Genomic DNA, 13,075 nt, shown 5'->3' with positions numbered 1-13,075 from the left:
CAGGTTTGACTGTATCTAACTTGCAGACAAAGGCAGATCCATTCTTCCCTATGAGTAAAGCAGTTTGTTGCCCCAAGAATTGCAAGATTAGAAGGGTCTCTTTCCCCCTATAGCTTGTAACAGATAAGCTGTTCGTATTCCTACCACTTTATTAAAAAAACTCCTTCACTAAATTCTTGCTGTTATGCAGAAAATTATTCTGGAGGTAGGCTGTGCCTGCACCTCTTTGTTTTGGTTTGTGAAGCAAAAATTGCTCAGTGAGTCCACAGTGATGGCTCTGAACTGTCACTGTGTGACAGTGACTGTGAACACCAACACAGAACAAGTAATGTGTTAATAATGCTGCCATAGCACAGGAGGGTTTGGCCAATGTGAATAACAAAGGGCAGTGTTGAAACCTCTTACTGGTAACACTTTTTCCAGAAACTATGGGTGGTGAGGACTTTCTGACTTTAAACTTTGACCTTCTGCTTTTCACCACTCTTGCTTCTGTTGTAAAACTTCTCCCTACAGTTATCGTTTATAGCTCAACTTAGTTCCAAGTTTCTATTTACAGGGAATTATTTTAGATGCTGTTTTGACTTCTCTTTATAAGAAAATGGATTCTTTTTCTCTTTTAGCACTGTACTTGTGAGAAATGGGGAGTTAACTAACTACAACCCTTATGTAATCAGTATATAAGAATAGCACTGCCTATAAAAGTGAATTAGAAACACATGCTGCCCCCCTGCCTTTCAAACTTGGCATCAAGCTATCTTGAAATATTTCAAGTTAATAGAAGCTTTAAGAACTGAAGATTTAAAAGCTAACAATTCTGTTGGGATAGCAATTAAAGCACCATGTAGGTGAAGTAGTGACTTCTATAGTCTATCAATCTGAGGGGTGTTGTTGATTATTGTTGTTACTTGTTTATTTCCTTTGTTAAACGTTTTCTCTGATATGCCAACAAGCTGTTTTTGACTTTTCATAGATTTGAATCAATTTTATACTTTTTGTAATGGCCTTCTTAGTAATATACCTGTGAGGATCTTTATATATGTTCAGTTAATTACAGTTTACTATTCGGTATGCTTTTTACATTCTTTATACCTCTGTTTCCTGGACTTCCAGCAGCACCTCTTTCCCTACCTCTGTATGGTCCATTCCCTTTATTTTCCTCTCTGGGTCTGGAATGATAACTTTGTCTTTAATTTCTTGGGCCAGAGAATGGAATCATAATGCCAAATGGGGACATGTCTACCCCAAACTTCTCTTATTTGCTTCCAGCTTCCTCCCTTTTTACCCTCCCCTGCTTTTTTTTAGCACCTTTTTTTTTTTCATGTATTTTTAGCCAAAAGCATAAGCAGAAGTAGTGATTAATTGTATAAAAGCAGTTGTGTCGACTATTGCTTCCCTGGCTGTGTGGATATAGTGCTGTGGGCAGAGAGCACTTCATGAAAGTTCTGCCCTGTGGAGTGCCCAGTGAGGAAGCTGTTCAGATGAACGTGAGGAAATGCAAGATGTAACTCTGAGTTCCTAAAGGTATTTTCTCTCTTTCCCCCAGATTCATCATTTTTGCACTTCCATGAATCGGATTGTGACATAGGAGGGTCTTCATCTTGTGAATCTGTGCTTTCTCTCAACACAGAAAAAATTCTGGTATGCTGTCAAGAATATAATGTACAAAACAATTTTTAATAGATTGTTGAAGTTGCAGATCACTTCAGCTGCATAACCAGTTAGAATGAAGTTCAGGCAAATAACTACAAATAGAATCTATTAATCAGTAGGCATAGGTCCCCAAAAGGTTTAAGTATGAATGAGCTCAAGTTGCTCATGAAAGTATGATTTCATAGTACTCCATCATGAGTCTCTAGAGCTATCAGCAGTTTCAACTAATTGAAGCTGATTTTTCCACTGAAGACTAACCTTCACCTGGATTAGTCTACCAATTAATTTTTTGTTTTTAAGGGTGCAGGGGCTATGGCTGAAAAAGGAAAGGTGTGTTAGTTTTTACCCAGATTAACTACCTGAGGATGTTTACCACAAAATGCGTGTAAGGGGAGTGATAACTTGCAATTGCTACAGAAATAACTTTGTGCACAGATGATAAAGTTAGAGGCTTCAGACCATATTTTGCTAAATGTAATACAGACATGGTATGCGTAGAGTATTCTAACAGAGGAAGAGTATCTCTTGGTAGAGAAACTTAAAGAGGATTATTTTTGAATTTGGGTTTTCTTGCAACACTATTGTTAACTTATTGATGTTGAACAAATATAATCTTCAGTCTACATCAGAACACAGGTTTGATGTTACTTCTTCAGTCCAGTAGAGTCACAGATACTGAAAATTTTCAAGTAATTCCCATGTGAATATACAAAGAAGCCTTGGCAAATTCGTAGGAATTATTGGCTATGGGGGAGCATGGAAACAATATTCTAATTTGAAGCAGCTTCTCCAAAGGTGGCATTTGGAAATAAAACTACTCTACTGCAAATCCACCAAGCCAATTATTTAACTTGAATATTCTCATTAGACATTACTTCATCAGATATTGGTCAGATCTTCTGTCTAGTCTAGTGGTACCAGCAATTCTTTCTAATGTAGTTTGTAAGAAATTTCCCTGTTTAAAAAAAAAATTAAAAAAAATGTTTTGAAGAGAGCAACAATTCAACCTATTGAGAGCTGGTGCTATGATGAAAATTCTTCTCTCATTTCTTGAAGGCAGAATGACTTGCAATTTTTGCACGTAGAGCTGCAGGATGTCTAACCTATGACTGGATTGAGAATTTGTTGAGGAAGTTATGAATCCCCTTCCTCTCCCACCCCAAGAACAAAACACTATTCTGTTATTCTATGATAACAAAACAGATGAAGTAGATGAGGGCGGGGGAAACTGTGTGGTACTTCTCTTGCTGAGTGTCACATGCAGCTCTGTAATTTATAGGCTATTAATGTAATGCCAGATTCTTTTGGTTGTAGCTTGTTTTCCAATACCCAACATGGAATCTTGCTGTATCTTATCTTTTGTCCACAAAGAAGTATAGGCCTTTTTTGTAAATCCACCAAGGAAGAGGTTGTACTTTAGTAAAAATGATATTTTTATAATGTTAAGACAATTATAGAAGAATAATATTTTGCAGAGTTAAATATTGAAGATCCCTTTCTGAAGTAGGTTTTCTGGAAATTACCCGAAAGCCATTGATGATATAAAAAGGTTGTGTTTGCAGATGTGTGATTTGTAAATATATATGGTCTGCAGGGTAGATTTAGTTTTCTAATTGGTATACCTGTTGAACCTTGCTCATTCTTGTGCTTTTTTAATGACTTTTTTCTATGAGGAAGAGAACTTTTCCATTCTGTTACTGTAGGTGCAGCAGTAGGTAGAGTCATAATTCTCAGTTATAGTGTCATGCAGAGCTCATACATGATCTCTAATTTCAGTAAAAACAAGGTTTCTAAAATCTGATTTGCTAATAGTTCATACCCTCCAAAATACTCAAGTTTTTAGAGCAGACCAAACTTTCTTCTAATCTCTAAGATTATTAGATGAATAGGGCAGAAACTGTGCAATGAGATTTGGCCAGTTACTTTTGCGCTTTGTAGATTGTTGAAATGTCTGTGTTATGGAAATGAATAATGAGGCTTCTTTTGATTGAACAAGCCAAAAAAAGTAGAAGGGGATAAAGTGCAGTCCTCTCAGTAGAGAAAATGGAGTTAAATATGATCCCTGAAGTTTAAGGTGTTTAACTCTCTTCTCTGAAGTTAAAGGTGTACATATGTGCTGTTTAGTTGAAGCAAAAGAAGAGAACTAAGCACTGAGATAATTTATTTTTCCCCCTTCTTGCTTCCTAAAACAGTTTGGAAGGCCTATTAATTAAATGAGCATTTTATGTTTTTCTAACAGACTGCTCTGGTAGGCTTACAGCTGTTTATGGAAAATACTTGTGAAAATGAGCTGAGTAGAGTATTTCTGTATTTCTGAGCAGTTGTCTTTGGCAGTATTGGTTTCTGTAGGTGCATTATTTGGGGAACAGAAATCTTAGATGATGCTACAATTGGCTGAACAAAGTCTATAACTGTTAGAAAGTTATTGTTAAAAGGACAGCCTTTTTACTTCAGTATGGCACTGTTAAGCTAAACTTGTCTTTATTGCTGGAGTGATACTCTTTTCAGTGTTTTACTCTTCTGTAGTACCCTTTCCTTTGCAGGAGACAAAGGATTAATTAATGGGGTAAAGCGTATAAACTTTCCTATAAAGTTGCATGTGTCTTAGACTTCCAAAATTTCATGTTAAGCAGGTGTAACAGAGAAACATGAGCCACTGGTAAAATGCTGACAATGTCCTTTCATCTGAAAGGTTTGGTTAGCCTTATGTTAGAGAGGGTAACAGCAGCACCTGACTGAAGAGCAGTTTTTCTCCCCGTGGAAGACTAGAAATGAATTTGTTTTCAGTTACCTTAAAGCAATCACATTAGCCTTAACTTTTTGATTTAAGGCATTCTCTTAAGGATTTAAGACACAGGTTTTCTATTAAATTCTTTGCTGTTGTTTGCTGAACACTTAAAAAACATGATGTTTTACAGAGTCAAGCGAAGTTGCTTGCAGAGCAAAAACGATTTCCATTTGCTACTGATAATGACAACACAAATGAAGAATTGGGTAAGATGCCTTATATAAGGTTTGTGCAGGTGAATTATGTGCTAATTATTAGCACTGAATGTTTTGAAACTAAACTGATGATTCCTTAGTGATGCATTAATTTTAAAGTGATCCTAATAAGCCTGGAAATACAATGAGTTTTCTCTGGTCTTACAAAGAAAATATGTATCTCTCTTCCTAAAAATCTTTTTAGCTTTGCTCATTAGAATTCTTTACCACATCTGCTTAAGGAGGTGTTCAAAAAGCATTTTGGTTAAATTCTGTTAAACAGTCTCAGCTACTTCTTGCTTCCCTTTTTCTGTCATTATTGATGACTAAAACTATTCAAACATTCTGAAAATTTTACCAATGGAGTATGCTTTCTATCAAGCACAGATCTTGGATCTGTCTTCCCCTCTCCACACACTCTTCCCATCAATGCTTATAGGTAGCAGGAAGGCTTTCTGAATTATGTCCTTATACAGGCTGCTACTTAATGTTTTTCCAAAGCCCACTCAGTGCAGAAAATGGAGGCATTTCAAATAAAGCAACAGGAAATATGTTTCTCCAAGGACCTGAGGCAGGAGTTACTTGCACTGCTTCTCCAAACTGGTATCCTCTGTAGGAAGCAGAGGTATTATGCAAAGAGATTGTTGAGGATGTATGTCAAGGAAGGCAGCAGACTCTTATATAAGAGCGGAGGGCAACTTTACTCATAAGTTGTCTAATGAAATTAAAATAGTTGAGTAGTTTTTTGTTGACATAATTTCTGCCTCCACAGTTTTATCCAGAAAAATTTGGGGGCTTAATCTTTTTTCATATTCCTAGCATACCAAACTATATTTGTAGAATCGCTCAGGGAATACCGAACTTCCATCCAGCAGAAAATATTTGATGCTTTTAGTGTCTGCTCTATAGACTTGGAAGATTATGCCAGAAGGTCCCTATCCTCATGTTTGGCCTGTAGGCTGGCACCTACCCACTTTATTTCAAGTATGTCATGGTGTGAGGAGCCTGGGCCCTTCTTGTTTGTGCATTACTTTTAACTGTTCTGAGGAAAAGCAGTATGAAATGTATGGGGCATTCTGAAGCAATGTTGGTACCCAAATACTTGGGCTAATGGACCATTGTTAATCTTTAGATTTTTCATAATAAAGTACTTACTTGTAGTTTTGTAGAGTTTAATTGAAAATGAAAAGATTAATTGAAGAGATAAAATTTAAAAAGAAGCTGATACTCTATCAGCTACTAGCTGCCAATCACTTGCCATAGTTTTACAGACATAGACTATGACCTCCTGTGTTTTGCCAAGAGTTTTGGATAGACAAAATAAACTCATTATCAGCAAGACCATGAGTCTTTATTATCTTGCTTCCTCCACTTTTTTTCCTTAATACTAGCATGGTTGAGTTGATTTTATTTCATGTGCCAACTGTTTTGTGTTCTGGGATTGGAATTGTAAAGATGCTATTAAGAACTGTATAGTCTTGGAGGAGAATGAAACAAGGAAAATTCAAGAGCTCTTCAACCAGTCCTTCACTCTGCCAATTTTCTTTCCTTTTGTGGCAATGCTATGTATCTGTACCAAGTAAAGCTTTTTATGTATTGAGGAAAAAGCTTATGTTGCACACAAATACTTCCTTCTGCATAATAGAAATGCTCCAAGAATGAGGCAAGCTCTGGATTAAATACAGTTCTTATTTCTCTTCCATTTAACTTTTTTCCTCCTTTAATGAACAATGCTTAGCAACATTGCCAAAACAATGTGGCTCTGCTGGCATGAAAGATAAGTGTCTGTGTCCTATTAAAAATACCTTTGTTCTAACTGGCTTATTTGTCTGTTCTCATGTTTGAGTAAATAATTAAGCCGATAGGCGCCTCTTCCTTTCTGTTTGGATGATTGCTAAAACCCATTAGAAGTATGGGGAAAGTGAATTCCCACTCTTAGTTCCACTGTCAGCTGTTCGTGCAAACTGCCTGGGGAAAAGTTGTACTTTAACTTTCATGGCTCTGGTCTGCAAGATATTTGGGGTTTGTGGGCAGAGTAGACAGAGCTTAGTCCAGAGTTAAGAACTGTGGGAGATTAAAACATGCAAAAATGAAATAATCTTGAGATATTCAGCTGTCAGAACTGAACTTCAGTCATGCAAGCACAACCACAGCTTTTCAGTCTTGTGACTTGACTGTATTTTTATATCTTGTGGAGATTACAGGAACATGTTTCCAAAACAGTCGTCTGTTTCTTTTTCAAACACCTGGCTTCTACTCCAAAGTGGGGGGGTATGCAAGAACTTTAAAGCTTTTCATAATTTTAACATGGGTAAAGATTCTGTAGTTTTTCAATCTCATTTTTTTAAATAATGGAATTGCTTTAGTTGAGGTTTTTCTAGATAATTCAAATGAAGGAAAACTTACTATGAGCTAGTAAAGTTTAGCAAGATGTGCACAAACAAGTACCATCGGATGTTCTCTAATGGAATTATCAAAGGAAGTTAGCCAGTGTTAGCCAGGCTCACTTACAATGGAGAAAGCATCTAGGGCTACTAAATGGAATCATGATACCTCTCCTGGTCCAAAGTACTTTAGAAGCCAACATGGACCCTTTCCTGAACAGCTTGTAAAAAGGACAGAAAAAAACCCCCAAACAAACCACAAAACTCCAAAGCAATTCTAACGAGCACAGTATAAATTGAATAATTAACGAATGCTAGGTAATGGTTGAGGGAAGTTATTTCAGTGGCAGTTCAGAAATCCTTTGACTAACTAAATCTTCAGTGCAATGTAGGAACTTATTTTACAAGTTAGTTATATTTAATATGTATTAAGAAAACCAGAATTTTTTCTGTTTTATTTACATTTGTAATGTTTTGTTAGCAATTGCTTACGTGTTGATTGGCAACGGCTTGTATGATGAAGCCATACGACATTTTTCAACAATGCTGCAGGTAAGTTTTCTGTTTGGACCCCTAAAATACCACTTTATGAAATTATCCATTACAACATACGGCTTTAGTAAAACAAAGATTCAGTTAAGGATTTTAAAATGAGAGTATTCTATGAGAGTAATTATTCTATTATTTGTTCATTTGTTTCCATCCAAACATAAGCATACTCAGTATCTTGATTATTTGCTGAGTATTTTTCTCATCTGTAGGAATAAACTTTTTATGGCACTTTGACAAAAAAAAAAAAAAGCATCTTCAGAAACCTGACCTGCGCAAAATTGAAGTTCCTTTAATTGCCCTCTTAATGTGTAGGCTGAAGTATTTTAATGTGGATTTTTTGGGCAACAGTTAGCATGTTGCCAGTAACATCAGAAAAAAACCCAACAGAGATCACTTATTGCTAGTGGCAAGTATTGCGTTGCTTTCATGATGATAAATGGTTTTCGTATGTTGGGTTTATTCTTCTTCTTCAGTGGTAAGCATCTGATGAGTTTAATGTACAAGTAAAACATAACTAATACTTCAACATATTTTTTTTTTTCTGACCAAAGTAAAGAATTCAGAATCTTCTTCTATGAAGTAGAAGGTAGCCACTTTTAAAACAAACCCAACCCTAACAGTTTAAAAAGCTTTGACTAAAGCTCATTTCCAAATACTGTATTTTTATGGCTAAGAATCTGGGACTACCAGAAGCATGGACCGGCTTTTTAATCTAAATTGGTTGTCATAGACAAATGCAAGCTGAAAGTAATACTGCAAATACTAGCATGTATTTTTTTTTTTAACTCAAATGTCATACGGCTTGTGCTTAAATTGAGTGAAAGTGTGGCAATTTAATGGAATTATTCCAGGGAATTTATCAGAGGACCAGAATTTTTTTTGTTGGGGTTTGTTTGTTTGTTTTAGGTGTTTAGTGATCTCTCTTTTATTTGTTTTTAATGGGAGGAATGATTTTTTTTTTCTTACCCTAATGAGAAATCCTGCTTCAAAAACTACTGGATGTATATAATGTTTCCTGCCTTCTCTTTATTAAGAAGGAAACTTATAAGCAAGATACAGCAACTGTAGAAAGATAATGTGAGAAGTGTATATATAACCTTTGCAATACACACATCTCGGTTGAAATGAATATCATGCTTATTGTATGCCTGAAAGGCTGTAAAGTGGCTATGATTGTTGACTCTGTTTTCTATAAGGCAATTTTAAATACACATAAAGTGAATATTAAAACATTTAACAGAACAAAACAGCCTTGCTTAGCCACTGTATTAAAATTAGGGAAGTTACCTGAAGTTGATGTTGGCAAGTGTACACTTGGAATCAGCTCAAGTCTGGCAAGCTGCCAGCATTAGTGTGCCAGGTATCTATTTTGTCAGAGAAAGAGTTTGGGTTTTGGCAGTTGTCCCAATTAAATGAGACCAGGCCTATGCTACAAACTTTTGTAGCACAGCTGTGTTGGTTGCAGGTGTGAAGATGGCGTAATTCCTGACTGGTTTTCAGGGAAACTGACTGTATAGGCATTGTTTTGCCAAGGAAACCAGTTTTGCTGTTGTAGTTCTTCAAATTTGGATGGGAACCATGGCTGGAGTAAATAACATTGAACAAGAAGTAGATTCACTATGTAAGTTGCATCCTCTTAAGTGCCTGAGTTGGAAAGCCATGGACTTAAATCTAACCCAGGGAAGGTTTGTTTGAATTTTGCAGAACTATTTTGGCAGAATATCTCTAGTTTTAATTGCTGCCTTGAATACAAATTTCATCAGGATGTCACAGTTGCCTGCTTCCTAATTTTAAATTTTCAAATTTAAATTATAAACAAAACAAGCTTGGAATGGCTGTATTGTATTTGTTTATTATCACTTCAGTGACATTAGATAAAAGAAGTCATATAATTACTGATAACGTTACAAGTAATGAAGTTTGGACAACAGACTGTACTGATGTGTACATAGCTTCTGGTAGGTGGTCATTGACACTATAACTGCACTGTTTAGATCATTTTCCAGACAAATACTTCAGAACAATTCCAGTGAATTGAATTGGAAGTTGTGAGCATATGAAAGCATGGGCTGTACACAATTTCTTTGCCTGACAATGTGATTGTTCATTGCTTATTACTTAAGATCAGCAAGAAATAAATACATATTGAAGAAAGATACCTTTAAAAAAAAAAAAACAAACAAAACCACAAAAAAAACCAAAACAAAAACCCAAAACCACAGCTGATTATTGTATTCATTTTTAATCTTAACAGGAAGAACCAGAGCTGGTTAGTGCAATTTATGGACGAGGGATAGCATATGGAAAAAAAGGACTGCATGTGAGTAGATAATTATTTAATTTGCTATCTGACCAAATTGTTTGAATCCAAACTGTAATATGGCCTGTAACAGGAGGAGCTAGACTGATTAGCACTTGATAGGTACATCCCAAAGTCTTTGTGCTGTCCTACTATAACGATGTGTCCAACCTTTGGTAGGTACTCCATAACATAGAGGGATCTAGTGGATCATACCGCTCAAGCCATGGGTACATTTGCTTTGTGGGACTGTGGAAGTAAAGCAGCATGAAGCAAGGGTGCCAAAGGAGAATATAGGCACGGTTGTGAGTGGTGGATAGTAACGCTGAGAGCCATGGCCACTTGAAAAAGTGATCTAATAAGATAACAAGGAGTATCTTGCCTCTCAGAGACAGCTTTATGAAGTCCCACTGAATTTTTCTCCACATCTAGTCTGTATTTGGAAATGAAAAGGTCTTTTATTGCAACTTGGAAACATCATCAACTCTTGCAATCCAGTAGGCTTTATATTGCTGCTTGATTGCCTGTGCCTCTCTATGTATACCACCTTGAATTTGTTCGAAAAAATTCAAAGTTAAGTTACTTACAGTTAAGCTGACTGCTCAAACAACTTCCTGAGCAAAAGTAAGTTTAAAAGTAGACTATGGATCCTTGTAGTTTGAGTTTGTGGCCTGTTGAATCGTGATTGAATGGTTGCTGGAATTCTAGAAGCAAGAATAGTTGAATAACTCTCTGAAAATTCTTTTTGTGCAGAATATTTAATTCTTTAGTGGTGCTGACAGGAGCTTGAAGTCCCTCATATTTGCATGGTTTTAACACCAGCATAAGTTTGTTTTCTCAGTTTGGCTAGATGTTGAGACAGCTTACTTCATAAAAGTTTCTGTGAGTGACACTTTCAAGACACAAAGATGATGTTAGGCACTTGCAAAATTTCTTTGCCTTGAAAAAGAAGAAAAAGATCAATGAAATCTAATACAGAACTTGTTATATAACCAGTTTGGATTTTTTTTTTTTCAGTTAAGTAACTGTTTCCATCCTACAATTTATTGAGGACAATATAAAAACTTCGATAGGCAAGATGCTGATGGCATCAACCCATCCACCAGTAGTACTTGGATTAAGTTACAGACAGTACTGATGAAAACACTGGTGGGCAAGAGTATGCATATGTTAGAGTTCACATAAGAGCTTAAGCCAGCTTTGCTGCCAAGAAAGGTACCTATGGAGCCATAAACCTCATGTTTATTCACAGAGTTATATTAATAAATTATTAAAGGTACAGCACAAAGATGATGTGTACAAGCAAAGTTTATTTTTCTTGTTTATAGCGGACAGGTGGTTTAGGTTTTTTCAGCTGTTTGTACAATACTGCATCTTAATGTTATTAGCGAAGGTGTGAAGGGCTTTTAATTTAAACTGATACACTTTCAGAAATTTAGCCAATCTAATTGTCTGTCACTCTTCAGAGTATATTATTCTAAGTATGCACAGTTGTTTACTTTCTTTATTTTTCTCCTTTTTCTCCTTTTCAGGATATGAAAAATGCTGAACTTGCTCTGTTCGAGCTCAGTAGGGTGATTAGTCTAGAACCAGATCATCCTGAAGTATTTGAACAACGAGCAGAAGTGAGCATTTTTTGTCTCTTCAGATTTTTGGAGAAGTTGAAATTATACAGTGTTTTCAAGTATTTCTTCACTGATTTAGTGACTAAAGCTCTTATCTGTGGTTTGTCTGTGAACATTCCTACTTTCTTTTAAAATACACATATTTGCTCTCAAACAGTGTAATTTATGGAATGTTTGTTTTTAAAATGAAACATACACCATATGGAGTTACTATAGCCAATAGAATAGCATATATTATGTCTAAGTGTTTAGTTTTTGACATACTAGATAGCAAGATCATGTGTGGGGTTTTGTGGGTGGGTTGGTTTGTTTCTTTGTTTTTAATGAATCAAAATATCACTTGAACCTTACTGTTTGCACTTAGTGTCACCTTAGTAAATTTATTGTTAGGACTAGCTGGTAAAATGCCAAGCTTGTAAAGAATGAGTTTTTAATCAAATGTTTTGGTTTTTATATTCATGCATATAAGTTAAATATCATTCAGATACACAGATACTTTTCATTTTGAAAATCATGTTTTGTTTTGCCAATTAAGTTACAGAAAATGATTTCAAGAAGCAGCTTTGTAGACAAATGAAAAGCATAAATATTGAAGTCAGCATACTGTATAACTGCCACAATATGAAATTCTAATTCACAATTTTAATGTTTTTAATGATTCGTTAATACATTTGTTAATAATCTTGATCTAAAAATGTGAAAGGCATTCAAATAACTGGAAAATAGCCCACTTTCCATTGCAGGGAATATTTTGTCAGGATAAAAAGGTTTATGAGAATACTTTACTACATTTTCAGTTGAATGTGTTGAAATAACTTGAAACAGAGTATTTTGCTTTGGCTGACTTTTTATTTGGAATACAAGGTTTCTGCAAATGTTATTGGTGATGTTCATGTACACTGATATTTTTTGGGGGGAGAAAAATGCTTTCAGATTTTCCCTTCGATAGGTGTTTAAAAGCAATAAGTACTGAAATTTATAGCAGAACTTTCCAGCCTGTTCTAGCAAATACAGTTACTCTGTTACAGCTGAACATGGAAAAGAATAATCTTTGTATTTCTAAAACAAATCTATTCAGCCTGTTTGCTCTAAACTATGTCTTTGGTTTATACTCTTAGATATTGTCCCCACTAGGACGAATCAGTGAAGCATTATCTGATCTCACCAAAGCTATTCAGCTGCAACCATCAGCACGGCTCTACAGGCACAGAGGTACCCTTTACTTCATATCTGAGGTCAGTGGATTTGAAGGATTCCATTTGGTTTGTTTCCGTGGATGTTCTTGCTTATTTTGTTGCTGCTGTTTGTGCCAGTTGTTACTTTTGTTCAAGAGCTTCTTTCCTATTTAAATTGAAAAACAAAACAACAACAAAAGCCCTGATTTTCCTGTAGTTGACTTTCTGACAGTTCAGAGGTATTCAAGTATTTCATCTGAATATCTATTTAATGCAGAGAATCAGAGGGCAAGTACCTTGCATGCACATCTCAGGTTGTTTTGTGTGTTTGAGGAGTAGGATATGGATAAAGAATTTGACTTGATTTATAACCTAAAGCTGCATTTAAGTAGTATTGTTAAATGCCAG

The 13,075-nt window shown here is 35.6% G+C and overlaps 1 protein-coding gene across 3 annotated transcripts in view; it reads left to right on the top strand.

The window, feature by feature from the left end:
• TTC13 (tetratricopeptide repeat domain 13) overlaps window positions 1-13,075 on the top strand; it is a 42,079-nt gene that overhangs the window by 2,143 nt on the left and 26,861 nt on the right. For all 3 annotated transcript variants that reach the window (XR_011327547.1, XM_069800785.1, XM_069800784.1), the window contains exons 2-7: window positions 1,544-1,638; window positions 4,569-4,644; window positions 7,498-7,568; window positions 9,823-9,888; window positions 11,400-11,492; window positions 12,611-12,727. Coding sequence is in view for 2 of the 3 variants with exons in the window: in XM_069800785.1 (XP_069656886.1) it covers window positions 1,544-1,638; window positions 4,569-4,644; window positions 7,498-7,568; window positions 9,823-9,888; window positions 11,400-11,492; window positions 12,611-12,727 (518 nt within the window). In the remaining variant the exon portion in view is untranslated. The remainder of the gene's footprint in view (window positions 1-1,543; window positions 1,639-4,568; window positions 4,645-7,497; window positions 7,569-9,822; window positions 9,889-11,399; window positions 11,493-12,610; window positions 12,728-13,075) is intronic.

The sequence above is a fragment of the Haliaeetus albicilla genome, chromosome 13, assembly GCF_947461875.1.
Source record: "Haliaeetus albicilla chromosome 13, bHalAlb1.1, whole genome shotgun sequence".
Lineage (NCBI taxonomy): Eukaryota > Metazoa > Chordata > Aves > Accipitriformes > Accipitridae > Haliaeetus > Haliaeetus albicilla.
This window is presented reverse-complemented; position numbering and strand designations above follow the sequence as displayed.